Source organism: Arachis duranensis, chromosome 3 (assembly GCF_000817695.3).
Source record: "Arachis duranensis cultivar V14167 chromosome 3, aradu.V14167.gnm2.J7QH, whole genome shotgun sequence".
Classification (NCBI taxonomy): domain Eukaryota; kingdom Viridiplantae; phylum Streptophyta; class Magnoliopsida; order Fabales; family Fabaceae; genus Arachis; species Arachis duranensis.
In genome coordinates, this window is record NC_029774.3 from 132,641,668 (window position 1) to 132,657,056 (window position 15,389).

A 15,389-nucleotide genomic window follows, 5' to 3' on the forward strand; every position below is an offset into this window, starting at 1 on the left:
AGTTAGCAATATATTAATTTTATGAAGTTAAGAGAAAGAGTTCAACAAATCATAATTAATTAAAGAAAAAAAGTAAATGAAACAGTGGACGACGTTAGAAAAGAAATAAAAAAACAGCAAGAACACAAAGATATCTCTCAAGATCAAAATGTAAAAGATCATTAGTAAAGTTAGATAGAGCACAACAAAAATATAGAGTAATGAACAGTAGTTGTAATGTTGCGAAATGAAAAAAAAATTACATACCAAAAAAGACAGTAGCTCCAAAAACAATAAAAAATAAAAAATAAAATATAAGAACAATAGAAGTAATAGAGCAGCTCCAAAAACAGTAGATGTAGTGAAGCAAAATGAAAAAAGAATGCATGCTAAGGAAGACAAGGACAATGGATAGAATTAGCTTGAAAAATGAAGAGGTAGCTAGTGATGGAATTTACATAGCAAGTTTCATACTATAAAGTTGAACTCTCAAACTAGAGCATCATTTCAAATATTTGAGCTGAAATATTTTTTTTTTATTTTGTGTTTTATTTAAAATTTGAGTGTTATGATTATTTAATACTTATCTGTTTGTAATTGAGAAAAATACATATCATAGTGAGAAAAAAAAAAGCCATAATAAAAAAGAAATAAGAAAGATACATTGAAAAAGTTAAAAGAAATATTTTTTGTAATTGGTTTGTGATGAATTAGGATTAGTTCTTCTTACCAAGTTGGGATAGCACTTGGTGGTCATTGAATCAGTTTGGATTTTCCTTACTAAGTTGGAATAACACTATGTGGTTGTTGAACCAATTAAGATTCTTTTTTGTCAAGATGAAACAACACTTGGTGGTGGCTAGGCTTGGGTAAAACTTTAGTGGTAGGGGTGACAAAGCGGGTCGGCCCGCCCCGCCTAGGCTCGCGTCATAAAACGGGACGGACTGGCCTGCTCCGCCAATTAATTGGGTTCAAAATGCTAGCCCAACCCACTTTATGGCGGATTGGCAGGTCAGGTGCTAGTTCGCTTGACTTTTTTTTAAAAATAAAATCATTAAAACTAATAAAAAATAATAATTAAAAAATTAAATACAAATAAAAAAATTAAATTACAATATAATTTTTTTACTTTTTTTAAATTTTTAACTTCAATAAAATTGTTTAAAATAATATTTATCGATAAAATCATCTTTATTTTAAAAAATAAATTACATGATTTAAACATATATACAAAATTATGAGTCATGAGGGAGGGTAAACGTGGCTCATCGAGGAGTTGACAGGTTAGAAGGGTAAAAAGGGTTAGAGTTAGATAAAATTAGGGTTTAAAATTGAGAATTTAGGATTAGGACAGAGTATTAATTTAAAACGAAATTTAACCTAATATAATTAACTTTAAATATACTATTTTGATAAAAGATCGGTTGAGACTTTGGAGATGCTTCCTCCTTCTGGATTGACTTTTTTCATTGTCTACTTCAACTTTTGATGATTCATTCCATGGCAGGATGTAAGTGACTAACACCAGGTTAGTGGTCATTAATCTCCTCTGCTTCAGATCAAACGCCAGGTCAGTGGTCATCCAATCTGAAAAGGGGTGAAGCTCTTACAATCCATTCCCTTGGTGATCCTACTCAAAATGTTACAGACAAGGTCGGATCTTCTGGATTAGAGAATGCTGCTCCATGATTCTAACCTATACCACAAAGGCCCTAATCGCCCCGTACCTTGGCTGAACTGATGTCTCCAAGTCCCCAACGAAGTCGTGGATTAGCCGTCTAAGAGATGTATAATCAAGCTTGTGGTTCAATACTATCCCGTCAAAGACTCGCAAGAACCCATGTAGAATAGGGATGACGGTCAAGTTACACTCCCAATTCATTAGGATGAAGAACGAAGATACATCTTAGAATGGAATCAAATTTAGATTGAAATAAAATACTGATATTATTAATCCATAAGAATCAGCAGAGCTCCTAACCTTAATCTAGGAGGTTAATGGCTCACACTGTACAATAATGTCTGAAAGTAAAAGTGGAGAAAGAAGATCGATTATTCCTAAATAAGGTGATCTTCTCCTATATATAATAACCTAGTAACTAAGAAGTACAAAATTATGATAGAATAGACTAGAGGTGCGAAAATTCACTTGTGGGCCCACTTGAGTTGAGTAGTTGGGCTGAGTTTGGCATCCACTTTGAAGAATGGGGAGTGATTGGCACTGCCTTATGCTTATGTTGGGCGTTGAACGCCCACTAGGAGGTGGTTGGCGTTCAACGCCAGCTTTGGGGCTCCTTTGGGGCGCTGAACGCCAGCTAGAGGGTAGTTGCTTGGCATTCAACGCCCAGAATGGGCAGGCTTCTTCGAAAAAAAGTATAAACCATTATATATTGCTAAAAAGCTCTGGAAGTTAGCTTTCCAACGCCGTTGAGAACGCATCATTTGGACCTCTATAGCTCTAGAAATGCTCGTTTGAGTGCACAGAGGTCAAAATCTGGCAGCATCTGCTACGCTTTCCTTGCCTCTGAATCGAACTTTGCCAAAACTCTTCAATTTCAGTCAGAAAATACATGAAATCATCATAAAACACACAAACTCAAAGTAAAATCTAAAAAAGTGAATTTTGCACTAAAACCTATGAAAATATAATAAAATTTAAACAAAATATAATGAAAATTATATGAAAATGATGCAAAAAACGTATAAAATATCTGCTCATTAATAGCTCCTTAGCCATACGATCATCATGGATTGAGAAAATGATGAAAAATTTAAATTCGGCCTCGCAGGATCTTCTTTATACAAGTATCCTAACTCTTTGGCAAGCTCGAAATAGGGACATGTTCAACGAAGAGAATCGATCCCCAATTGAAGCAGCGGAATTGACAAGGAAAAATTATAAAAATTACATCGAAACTCATACCTTCAATTTTGATGAAACCGTAAAATCATTTCTTAGAACTATAAGTACTGAAAGTTGGAAGAGACCATTCACCACAAAGGTAAAAATTAATATTGATGCCTCAATATTGATGAAGTAGTGGGTATTGGTGTGGCAGTTAGAGACACTAATAGAGACATTTTGATGGCATTTACATGCAAAGTTTTCTTATCCATTCAATCCTATGAATTCGAAGCACTTGCATGTCTTATGGGCTTAGAGAAGGCCAGTAAATGTTACTTTTTTTAATGTAATTATTGAGAGTGACAATGTTAAATTCATTCAAAATCTTAAAACAAAAAAAGTCCATAAATTTTTTTTTATTCATTTATTAGTAATTGTTTAAGTTTAGCTAATAACCTTAGATCATTAGAGTATTCTCATGTAAAAAGAAAAGGTAACAGGGTAATTTATGAATTAGCTCAAATGGTTCTTACTAATCTAAATAATGTATGGATAGAAGATACATTTTTCTTTATATGTAATTTTGATATCATAGATCCTATTCATGAATGAATGCTATCTCTTTACATTATCAAAAATAATAATAATAATAATAATAATAATAATAATAATAATAACAATAAAGAATAAGAATTAAAAATTATTTGATCTTAAATATTTGTAATAATATAAATTATGTAATTTACAAATCCAGAAAATCTTAGAAGCTATCACCCGAAATTCAAGTTAAAAAAACATTTGAAAATGAAACAAATATGGAATATAAAATTTAAATTTTAGAATTTAAAAATATTTTGGAGTAAGTAATTTATGAAATATAAAATTACAAGTAAGACTCGAATTTGTGACTTCTAAATAAATATAAAAAAATTATACTATTTAAATTATAATTTATTGACTAAAATTTAAAATTTAATACTTATAATTTAAATATTAAATATTTAAAATTTAAGATTATTTAAAGTAATCAGAGGTGGCGCCGAGTGGCCAGCAGTGGCTAGAGACTAGTGGTAATTGGATGAAACTGTGGTGCTGAAAAGGTGGAGAAAAAATGAAAATAGATAAAAAGATAATTTTAAAAATGTTTTTTCTTATTTTGTTTTATTAAATTTGTTGACAGTCTAATAGTTGTTGGTTGAAAATGTTAGCTGCAATATTTTTCCTTAGCATTGTTGTTATAAATCAATTTAATTTTTTTTTTATCAATTTAAAACATAAATTTATCATGTTTTAAATACAGCCTAATTAATACGATGCATCTAATTCTTATTTTCATCCCACGACGTAGTTAACAGAGGAACGATAATACATCATAGGGAGCCAATGACAGTAAATATTATATGAAAAAATACAGAAAAACAATTTTTAAGTAGCCAATTTTAAATAATTACAATTAAATATAAGCATTTACGTTACGAACTCAGTTGTGTGCTAATTTTTTTTTTTAAAAAGAAAAAGAAGAAAGAAAACAATACAATGTTTACTAAGTCACACGTATACACGTTGGTGCATGCATGCATAACATCATCAATAAATTATTTACGCCATCAAAGTCAGTGGTGACTCCTGAATGAAGGACATTCATCCTCATAAACATGAAGAAAAGAACACAATGATGATATATATGATTATGTCCAAAACTTATTAGAAAATGTTTATATAAATAAGCTAAGCTTCCACCAACACCAACACGTACTTAACCACAAATACATATCATCACTGCATCCCATGCATCGACCATATAATCCAAGTAACAGCCATACACAACAAAAAACAACGCACATTGATATGTGATCATCACATGTATCTTTTTCTTTTGTTAACATTATTTAACTACTCTAATTTGTTGCTCTTGCTATTATTCTTTACATATTTTAGAGTATAAGTTTTTTTTTTCTTGGCAAATACTAAAAAAAGTTCGCTTTAATTTTAGTCATTAATTATGAATATAAATAGTACTGTTTTTAAGGTGGAGTGAAATTATAATTATATTCTTTTGGGTCCATAGCTTCATTCCACCACTACTCTAATATTTTATGTTCCATTATTTCAAATAATAATATAGTCTAAGGGCGTTAGAGATCAGATATGAAAATTAACGTTTTAAACAGATTTTCAATAATGTGTTAATTAAATTAAAATTCTAGCAGTAAAGATAAAAATGTAGCATTTTAGAAGGGACAATTCACCTTAATTTTTAAGGTGGCGTTGTCGTTTACCAGAAATGAAATTGCCTTCTTATGCTCATCAATAATAATCATCATCCTGGTTAACGCAGAAAAAACAAACTAATGAAAAGCAAGGTACGTACACTTATATAGCATATCGTAATAATTTGAAAGGGAGTCACTAATTCTAAAAATAGATTTGGTTTACTGATTTTTTGGTAAAACCAATTTGTCTATCTAATTTTGACAAAAAAATAATACATTTTAATCGATTATATATATTAAATTTTGATTACTAAAAAACATCTTAAAAAAAAAATTTTAAGTATCTTTATCCAATTTAAAAACATAGTTACCACAAGCTGGTTCTTTTCGATGCATAGCAAACACGGATACACCATCTGCTAGGGGGTGTACATGGTTAATGTTTAAAAAAAAAAACTAAATTTGATTTCAATTACTCAGAAATCTTGTTTTGGTTTAGTAAACTAAACTGATTTTAAAATTAAAAAATATTATAAAAGTAATAAATTATTTTAAACTGATTTTAAAAATAAAAATAAGTTTTAAAATAAAACATTTTTTCTATTTAAAAATCAAATTTTTCATTTGAAAATCAATTTTGTACAAAATTAATTTTAATTTATAAACTACTTTTGAACGCATTAAAAAAAATCAATTTAGCAATTTTTACCTATTACAAAACCGATTTAAATCTATAACACATTTATATTAAAAAAACTAACTTTAAAACTCCAAATTATCAAATCAGATCAGATTTGATTTGGTTAATTGATTTTACCAATTTAGTTAGCTACTTTTTAAAACTGATTATGATTTATTAATGATTTAAAAAAACTTTTATCTGAAAATTTGGTTAAAATCTTTTAACTGGTTAATCGGTTTATATGTGTTTTGTTTTGTTGTGTTTTTTTAGGTAGTGTTTGTTTTGAGGTATTGAGACAGAGACTGAAAGATTGAGACACAATATCATGTTTGTTGGCTCAGAGACTGGTACTAAAATTTCTGTCTCTGTCCCTAAAATTTCAGTATTTCAGTATCTCCAAAATGTAGGGACACATAGGACTGAGATTTTTAGAGAGGAAGACTGAAATTTTAATAACATTTTATACCTAAAATATCCTCATTTCAATTAATTAATTCTAATTTTATCTTTTTGTGTAAATTAAATTAGAGTTTTATTTTTGTTTCAATTTTGTCTCTTATTTTGCACCAAAATTTATTTCGGTCTTTGTCTCTTGGTCTCTGTCTCTCAATCTCAGTCATTGTCTCTTTACCAAACGCTACCTTAATATGAACAGCCCTATCTGCCCGTGAATGAAGAAGTGAACATGATGTGGCAAGCAATTCCATGTGGTGGACACAAAAATACTGGTCCTAATTATTGCAACATTAGGATAGATCTTCGTGGAATGAATTTGTTGCTTCCTCCAACTTACACTAATAACCCGTTTCGTGTTACGTTTCTCACAACTGACAAAATAATACGGCAAATTTGATCCAAAAACCAAAACATAATGCACTACATAGTTTGACAAAGGGATATAAGTACCACCATACATGGTGGCAGCAAATGAGTCTATCTATGAGTCTTCCATATGAGTGTTTTTGTCCTATTCATCAAGAAATTAAAATTGATTATGCTAAGTATATATCAAAATAATCACTAAAAGGAAAAGTCTAGGAAGCCAGCAGTTTTATTGAATTTTGGGCAGCATGTAACGAGCAGAGAAAGATGAGCCATTGGATAAAATCTCATACCAATCTCACACCATCAAATCATCATTGATGGCTAATTGATGGCTAACAATCACAAAAATTACTGACCTCCTAGCATTGCTCTCACTAAAATTAGCCATTAATATAAAATACACATTAAAAATAAATTAAATCACACATATATTTATATACAAATATATTAGTGACTAATTTTAGTGTACAGATAATATTTTTGAATTAAAATAAAAGATGCTTATTATGAGCTTATATTATTAACATATCCCTTCTAATCCTTGTTAATCAGGGAATTATTATGGCATGCAACTCACTTGATCCATAAAAAGATCTCAATTTCTCTAGAAATTAAATAAATAAACATTATTTTTTTCATTTTTTGAGTTAGTGTTAATGTTCATGCACATAAATTAAGCTAAAAGTACCACTTTCTAGAGAGACACAGAGTGAGAAGCTTTCAAGAGCTTATGAAGCATGTTTCAAGCAGTTGATAACGATGAACTGACGTTTTTGATGCGTGCATGAATTCGAATTAAATCACCAAGAATTTGTGAACACCTAATATGAACTTGTGATTTAATTAATTTTTTATTCTCTTCATGTATTCGTATATATAGGCAGAAAGAATTAATTAATTAATCACATGTAATAAGTTTCTTATTTTTTTTTAGATCTGAATTGTTGTGCTATAAAATCGACAATCTAGCTAATTTGTCTTTTGTTTTATATATTATTAGTAGCAAGGGCCAAGAAGATGTTGTCTTCGCATGACTCGAATGATAGACAAATTGTGTTTTGTAATTTGTACTATGAAAAATGACAAGTCATGAAAATTGGGGCTTCGAAAAGACATGCACATGGTACATTGAAAATAAAAACAAAGCGATTTTTGATGGAGAAGAAGAATATTGGGATGACAGTGTTGCTGCTTACCTCAACAAAGTGAGTGTTGTAAACCACATATTTTAATTTTCACCCATGCATGCCGACTAACTAACTTACTTTAGAGCCACACAAAGCCAAGGAGACAAATCATATCGGATCAAGATTTTTCTGCATACGATGCTGTCTTCAAATGAAATGAAATCAAAGAGAGAAAAGCTGACTCGACTCATCGAAGATTCTAGTTATTGGTACATTGCATGCATGCATCAATCATCAATGGGGTGTAATATAAAAAGAGCATAATAAACTGACAGGTTGAGAGGTCATAGATAGAAAAGAAAGAATGAAATGAAGGTTCATCGGTGGAAATTAAAAGAATACAAAAGTACAGAGAAAGTACTAGCTCCACTGGGGCATGTAATTGTTAAGCTTCTGATTCTGCAGAACTATCTCATTTGGCTGCATCACAAATTCAGGATTCAACATACATTGCATGTTATTCTACACAAGGAACTGGTACTATTATATTCTTCCAATATATGGTGGTTAGAGTAGTTGTCATGGACCTATATATAACATCTGATCTCTTGAAGTATGTGTTTTGAGCACTGGAATTAAAATGTGATATATGATCCAAACTTTCTTGGAGTAGTATCGTAGTTAATGTTGTATGCTGGTATAATATAAATTATTAGTTGTTGTGGAAATTCATTTAAACAAAAAGGAAAACGCCACTTGATGTGAATTCCTACCAGAAACTTATAATTATATTCTATATATTAGCGCCTCTAAACGATTATGTTTCATGTACATTAAATCAGTTATCAAAATTAGTTATTAGTATAAAATATATGTTAAAATATAAAATACATATTGAAAATGAATTAAACAATACATATATTTATACATAAATATATTGTGATTGATTTTGGTGATTAATTTTAATATACAAATTAATTAAATAGCATTTTTGTATAATATAATATATAAATTATTTAACTGCAAGTTTCATTATGATTAATTATATATACACTGAATTTTTCAGAGGAGCTTCCAAGTTTTATCCCTTAATTCTTATAGAGCTCAAGTAATTGCATTGACCCACTCTGTTATATCAATGTGAAAGGAGAAATTTACAAGTGTTATTCGTAAAGAGCTTACAATACAGGCACAACTTAATAAAAAAAATAGTTTAAAGTTAAATTACATTTGCTTATGAAGTGTAAATATAACTGGCTGCTGCACCTAAAACATTTTCACATGGAAAACACATTATAAGTAATTAATAAAACTATAGATTTGTGGCCAAGAATGAAACACATTTACGATTCTTGATGGATCCGACAAATCCAAACATGTACTGGACAAATGATCAATTACATTATGATATTATTCCTTCCATTAGCCTTTAATTTCCACATGGGTGGGGTGGGTAGATTTCACTTCAGTGTCCTTTAGTTTAGCAGAAGACACTTGCCCAATAAATTGGAAGAAAAGGGTACGTCCCATCTGGCCCATGAAGCTTTTTTTCATATAAATATAATATAACTAACAGTTTCAGTTTCGGTTGAATCTTGAATAACCTAATAGATCTAATAGGCATGCATACCAGTGTATGATGCATTAAAGTATTAGTAGGGCTCATTTTTTTTGGATATGAGAAGTATGTATGTGTTGTGCATCATTATAGAAAATGTGGGTATTAGACATAGATGTGGGACAACTTTTTTGAAATAGAGATGAAGAAATCGGACCATTCGATTTTTCTGTAAAAAAAATTAAGCTTACTAATCGGACAGTCCGATTAGTGTGGAAGAAGAAATTTAAATTCCAATTTGTATTTAAAAAATTAAAAAAATTTGGAGTACAATTTGTGTACTCCAAATTTTTTTTATTTTTTAAACACAAATCAAATACTCGGATTTATGTACTCAAAAATCGGACGATTCCATTTTTACTCCTGACATCACACTTACGTAAAACATTTATACACTTTATATCTACGTACTACACCATTTCTCTTCTTACGTCTAAATTAAAAAGTGTATTAGTCCTGCATGCAATAATGATCCTATGCTAGCAGTTAGCATGCATACATGCACACTTGCAAAATTAACGAGGACATGTTTGAGCATCTCTCTGCTATTATCACTTGGAATCAGATGAATCATCTTTCCCTGCAATATGTTATTACATAAATATAATAATTGTTCTCTTTCATACATATGGTTCTCTTTCATCCATATACAGGATCAAAAATAACTAACCTTCAACGTTTTCTTATTCTCCTTTTCTGTTGTTGTATTTATTTATTTATTTATTTATATCTACAGTAACATCATTCTCTTTCTACGAATCATCTACTTGTCCTGTTACTCTATTATATGAAAGGATAAACATGATGTCATGTTTTTTTTAAACCCTCGTTCGCTAGTTAATTGGTAAAATGATATGAATTTATCATCTATCACATTTTATCTTAATAAATTTTTATAATAGTCTCTGAAATACACAAAATTTTTTATAATAATTTTTGAGATTTAAATTTTTCTATAATGTTTTCTTAGATAAAATTTCGAACATCATAATAATTTTTGTGTCATTTTTCTTGTTGAGTCAGCTGTTAGAGTGCTGACGTAGCTATCTTTCGTCACACCAAACGCCCCAATTAATGGCTAAGTGATGTAATATTATTTCAATTTATACTCAATCTGATCTCTCGCTCAATATATAATCCTAATCCCTAATGTGCATTGTACTTATTGTGCTTTTCATCTCATTCTTCTTCTTCATCTCTTTCTTTTTATCAATGATTGTTAATGTTCAGAAACAAAGATAAGAGGTGATAGCACTAACCCTAATGTGTATCATTGTTTTTGTGTTAGACTTAGTGCTGCCATCTCCTATCATAGTTTCTTAATATTAACCTTAACCATCCATAAAGAAAAAAGAGATGAAAAAAAACACGAGATGAAAAATACAATAAGCACTATACACATTAAGAATTAGGATTATATATTGAGCGAAGGATTAAATTAGGTATAAATTAAAATGATGTCACGTCACTTAGTCATTAGAAATGTCCAGTATGATAAAAATGACTACATCAACACTCCAATAACTGACTCAGCATAAAAAATGTCTCAAAAATGATTATGATGTTCGAAGATCTAACTAAGAGACTATTACAAAAAAAAAATTTAATTTTGAAGACCATTATAAAAAATTCCGTGAATTTCAGAAATTATTATGGATTTCCTTCATTTTATCTCCAACATTCAACGCCTTAGGTACGTGTGGGTTTGTCGGGTGTCGGGACAAAAGTATAGGAGTTTTCATACATGAAATTTATGTAATAAAGTTCCATGTCTTTTAAACCCTAAACCCTAAACTCTTTATCTTTGGGAATAAAAATAAAAAAGTTCTATGAAACCATCTCCATAATTTCACTTTCACCTCAACAGAAAAACTTATGGGAATCAAGCACAAATGAAGTACCCGAGTATATGCATCCCATGAAAACAAAGCAAATCTAGAAACTAAAACAGCTTTAGTCCCAAAAACGGAAATTAAATAGTATTAGAATTGGCCCAAAAGCTCCACCTTTTTTATCTATGCCCATAGGCTGCAGGCCCCTCAAGAGTCCACAAAACATATTTTGATCCTCTCATGTTTACATTGAACATTTGCCACGACCAAAAACAAATTGAACATTTGACCTTGCGCTGTCCAAAAAAATGAATTTGAGTTTACCCCAATATATATGATGTTCACATTTTCACCATTGATTATTTTAACCTTTTTTTTTTTGTAGTGCAACTCAAAATCAAATGGTCTTCAAAAAAGTTTCTAGTGAAAAAAGAAAAATAGCTTTGATAGTTATCTAAATTCAATTCACCGGCGCTTCTAGCAATGTTTATATGAAACGATTTGATTTTTGTTGATGAATCATGCAACACCGTACATTCGACAAAAATGCTACCCAAAAAAATGGCGATAGAACGATGCAGATTAACTGATTGAGAATACTGGGCTGGGACTGACTCAACAGTTGCAAATATTCTTGGGATAAACACTTTGTAGCTGAATTAACATTTAACATTTAACAAGCAGAATAGCTGTACCGAAAGCATTTCTAATTGGAAGGTAATGTATTTATGAAGGTATCACTGGCATAGCTGCTCAACTGCTGAGACAATCTGAGCAGGTTGAACCACTGTCCATTCCTCCAATGTTCCAGCATATGGAGTTGGCACATCCTGAGAGGATAGGCATACTATAGGAGCATCCAAGTAGTCATGGAAATTCTCGGTAATGGCAGCTGTCAAGCTGGCGCCAATTCCGCCTGTTCGCATGCATTCTTCCACAATCAACACACGATGTGTCTTCTTCACTGAACATCCAATAGTGTAAAGATCAAATGGTTTCAAGGACCTGATATCGATTACTTCAGGGTCATACCCCTTGTTCACCAATGTCTTGGCAGCTTGCATCACATGATACCTCATCCTGGAATAGGTTAATATTGTGATATGCTCCCCAGGCCTAACCATCTCGGCTTCTTCGAGTGATAATACATACTCTTCATCTGGAATTCTCTCCTTGAGGTTATAAAGCAATACATGCTCGAAAAGTATCACAGGGTTCTCGCTTCGGATAGCAGCTTTCATCAATCCCTTAGCATTGTAAGGGGTTGAGCAAGCAACCATTTGGATCCCAGGGATTGATTGAAAATATGATTCCAGTCGCTGCGAGTGCTCTGCTCCAAGTTGCCGCCCTACTCCACCAGGCCCACGAATGACAATTGGTATTGTAAACTGACCTCCAGATGTGTAATGAAGCATGCCGCAATTATTAGAGATCTGGTTAAATGCCAGGAGTAAAAATCCCATGTTCATACCCTCAACAATTGGCCTCAGACCCGTCATTGCAGCTCCAATGCCCATGCCAGTGAAGGAGTTTTCAGCAATAGGGGTGTCCAAAACTCTGAGGTCCCCGTACTTTTCAGCAAGGCCTTTAGTCACCTTGTAAGATCCTCCATAATGACCAACATCTTCGCCCATGACACATACGCGAGGATCCCTCTCCATCTCTTCTTCCAAACCTTCACGGAGGGCTTCGAAAAGGAGAAGTTCGTGCCTGAAAGTAAAATGCATATCCGGCCATCTGTCATTATTGATCATAACTCTCATAAAAAGGACGTAAAAGGAAAATTTGCAAGCAAACTTTTATTTTAGCAAGTTAAACTAATGTACAGACTGTTGTTCCAAATTTTCAAAAGGATGTCCCAAGGTTTTTCATTTTTAAACCTTCATCATGGGCCACCAGTCCTTCCCTTCTTTATGTTACAACAGGAGCAGAAAACACCCAAAGGAATAAGTTGTTATATGCAAAAAATCAACAAGAAAAACTACTTTATGTGGCTTCCAGTTCCAGAACCCTTTTTGAGTATTCAGTACCACAAAATTTTGAAACTTATGGAGGCTTGGTGAACATGAGCTGTGACTATCAAAAAGTTGACAACTTCATTGAAGTTTAACATAGAACCTTTATAAATAAGATCAATGAGCATGCAATGTTATGATCCGCATTTTAATAGGTGGGAACCGGAAAACTAAATTCAACTCATTCAATAGTGCAGGAATACCCTTTAACTCCACTTTCTACTATATAGCATTCATGCCACTTTCAATTCATTTTAAGTTTCCCACTTGTGACACTATCCACCACCAGGGGTAAGCTATCCTAAGGCAATGCAAATATAGTCCAAAGGCCCCGAAGCTTCCTCTTGATTGATGAAGCAACAAATCTTCACTTGGGCTACGCTTTTGGTGTCCAGGTGAAAGCTGTAGACCTGTAGTGTATGAAAGGCAGTAAGCTAAGCACCTTTTGGCTGTCAATCCCTTTGTTCTGGAAAATCTATAAACTGTGAGAATCCCAAAATTATATCGCAAGTAATTTGAAACTTGGTCTATTATATTGGAAGGTCTAACTTTCCACGAGTTCCACTATAGAATCCACGTAAATTGTAGAATACTAAAATGCATAGCCTTTTCCTCTCCAACCAGCTACCCTAAAAGTTGATTCTCTAGACCACATTAGATAACTGTTCACAATCTTTCAGCAGAAGTATAACAACTAAGTTTTCATATCATATAATTTAAAAATGAGTAAACCGAGTGAAGAGAGAGATATACCCAGATTTTGCTGATGTGGAAGTCTCTCCTTTGGTCTACAAACAACCAAGCAACAAAATTTACAACCTGGATGAACTATGTAAAGTAGGAAAAGAAAGAATGCCATTCAGTGAAAAAAGGAATGTAATGGAAGTGAAGATAACTCACGGCAACTGCATTAGGAATTAACAAATCTTGCTTACGAGTTGCTGCCTTCAAGTTCAAGGCATCAGATCTGTAAACAAATATGCTACCTCTACTATCTGAATCAACACACAAAATGAAACAAGCAACATGTAAACACAGTACTAGCCCTGGAAAAAGTAAAATATTTAACACACGAGTTTAATTTTGAAAGAAACAACATAAACTGAAACTGAAAGAAGGATAGTTGAATTAGGGTAGGAAACCTGATATTGAGAGGGATTTGCGAGAAGGAAGGAGGAGCTTGTTGGAGTCTAAGGAACTGGAGGCAGAGAAAGGGGTCACAGCCCCCACTCCCTGGAAAAGTGTCGCCATTTGATCACCTCAAAAACGATCCAAATGCAACAAAAATTAAAAAATAAGTTTAAGGGAGATTTATAGTAATTAGTAGTAGTTGCGTTCTGTGTCTGTGTTGTTGTGAAAACCCACATAAAGCTTATTTCATTTTAATTATTGTGCATCTCTTCTTCTTCTCTCTCTTACTTGTCAATTAGCATCACCACAGATTGCTGCTACTAAGCAGTAACCAAAGCAAGTTGCATAGTGTTCACCGCCAGTGGACGGTGATCGATGCTTTCGATGTTCATGCCAAAATTGGGCTTATTTTCTAGCCCAATGGGCCTATTAAGGTTTCTTTAAACGACTCTTCTCCCCAGAAAATATAAAAATGAATACGCCCAATAACAATCAGGAGTGCATTGGTTTAGGTATGCCGAACACCATCATCGCTGAGGATAAACTTTGGCAAAACGCCAAAACTCTACCAATTTTAATTAATTTTAATGAACATAAATTCTTGGAAAAATCACTCTTAAGAAGTTAATTATTTGTAATTTATTATATTTGTTTTTGATATTCTCTTTAAAAAATTATTTTTTTTATTAAAAGTAATTAGATCAAAGTTATGATATTTTGAATTTAAAAATAATAAAATTTTATTAATTTAATTTAAATATTGAGATTTTAAATTTAATTTTATGAATAAAAAAAATTAATTTGACTATTTTTAATTTCTAAATTAGAATAACTACTTAAAATTAATTAGTGAGTTTATAAATAAATAATGTTTATGAAATAATATTATTGGACTAATTTAGATTTTTAAATTACTATTCTATCCTTTTATTTTATTAAAATTTTTACACTATCCAAATTCTAATTCCCAAACTAAATTCTAACCCTAACACACCCATATACTCACCTCACTACTCTCACTCACGCCGTCACACACACACCACACAGAAGAGAAGAGAGGGACGAGACAATACAGGCGGGGCTGGGAGTCGCTGGTTTTATTGTATTGAATTTGGTGGATTT

General features: G+C 31.7%; 1 protein-coding gene across 1 annotated transcript; it reads right to left on the reverse strand.

The window, feature by feature from the left end:
* Positions 1-11,683: 11,683 nt before the first annotated feature.
* On the reverse strand, positions 11,684-14,688 carry LOC107482018 (pyruvate dehydrogenase E1 component subunit beta-3, chloroplastic). The gene is made up of 4 exons (XM_016102392.3): positions 14,279-14,688; positions 14,037-14,131; positions 13,890-13,924; positions 11,684-12,831 (listed from the first exon to the last, which is right to left on the reverse strand). The coding sequence occupies exons 1-4, from the start codon at positions 14,385-14,387 to the stop codon at positions 11,859-11,861; spliced, it is 1,212 nt and encodes a 403-aa protein (XP_015957878.1). The 5' UTR covers positions 14,388-14,688; the 3' UTR covers positions 11,684-11,858.
* Positions 14,689-15,389: the final 701 nt, after the last annotated feature.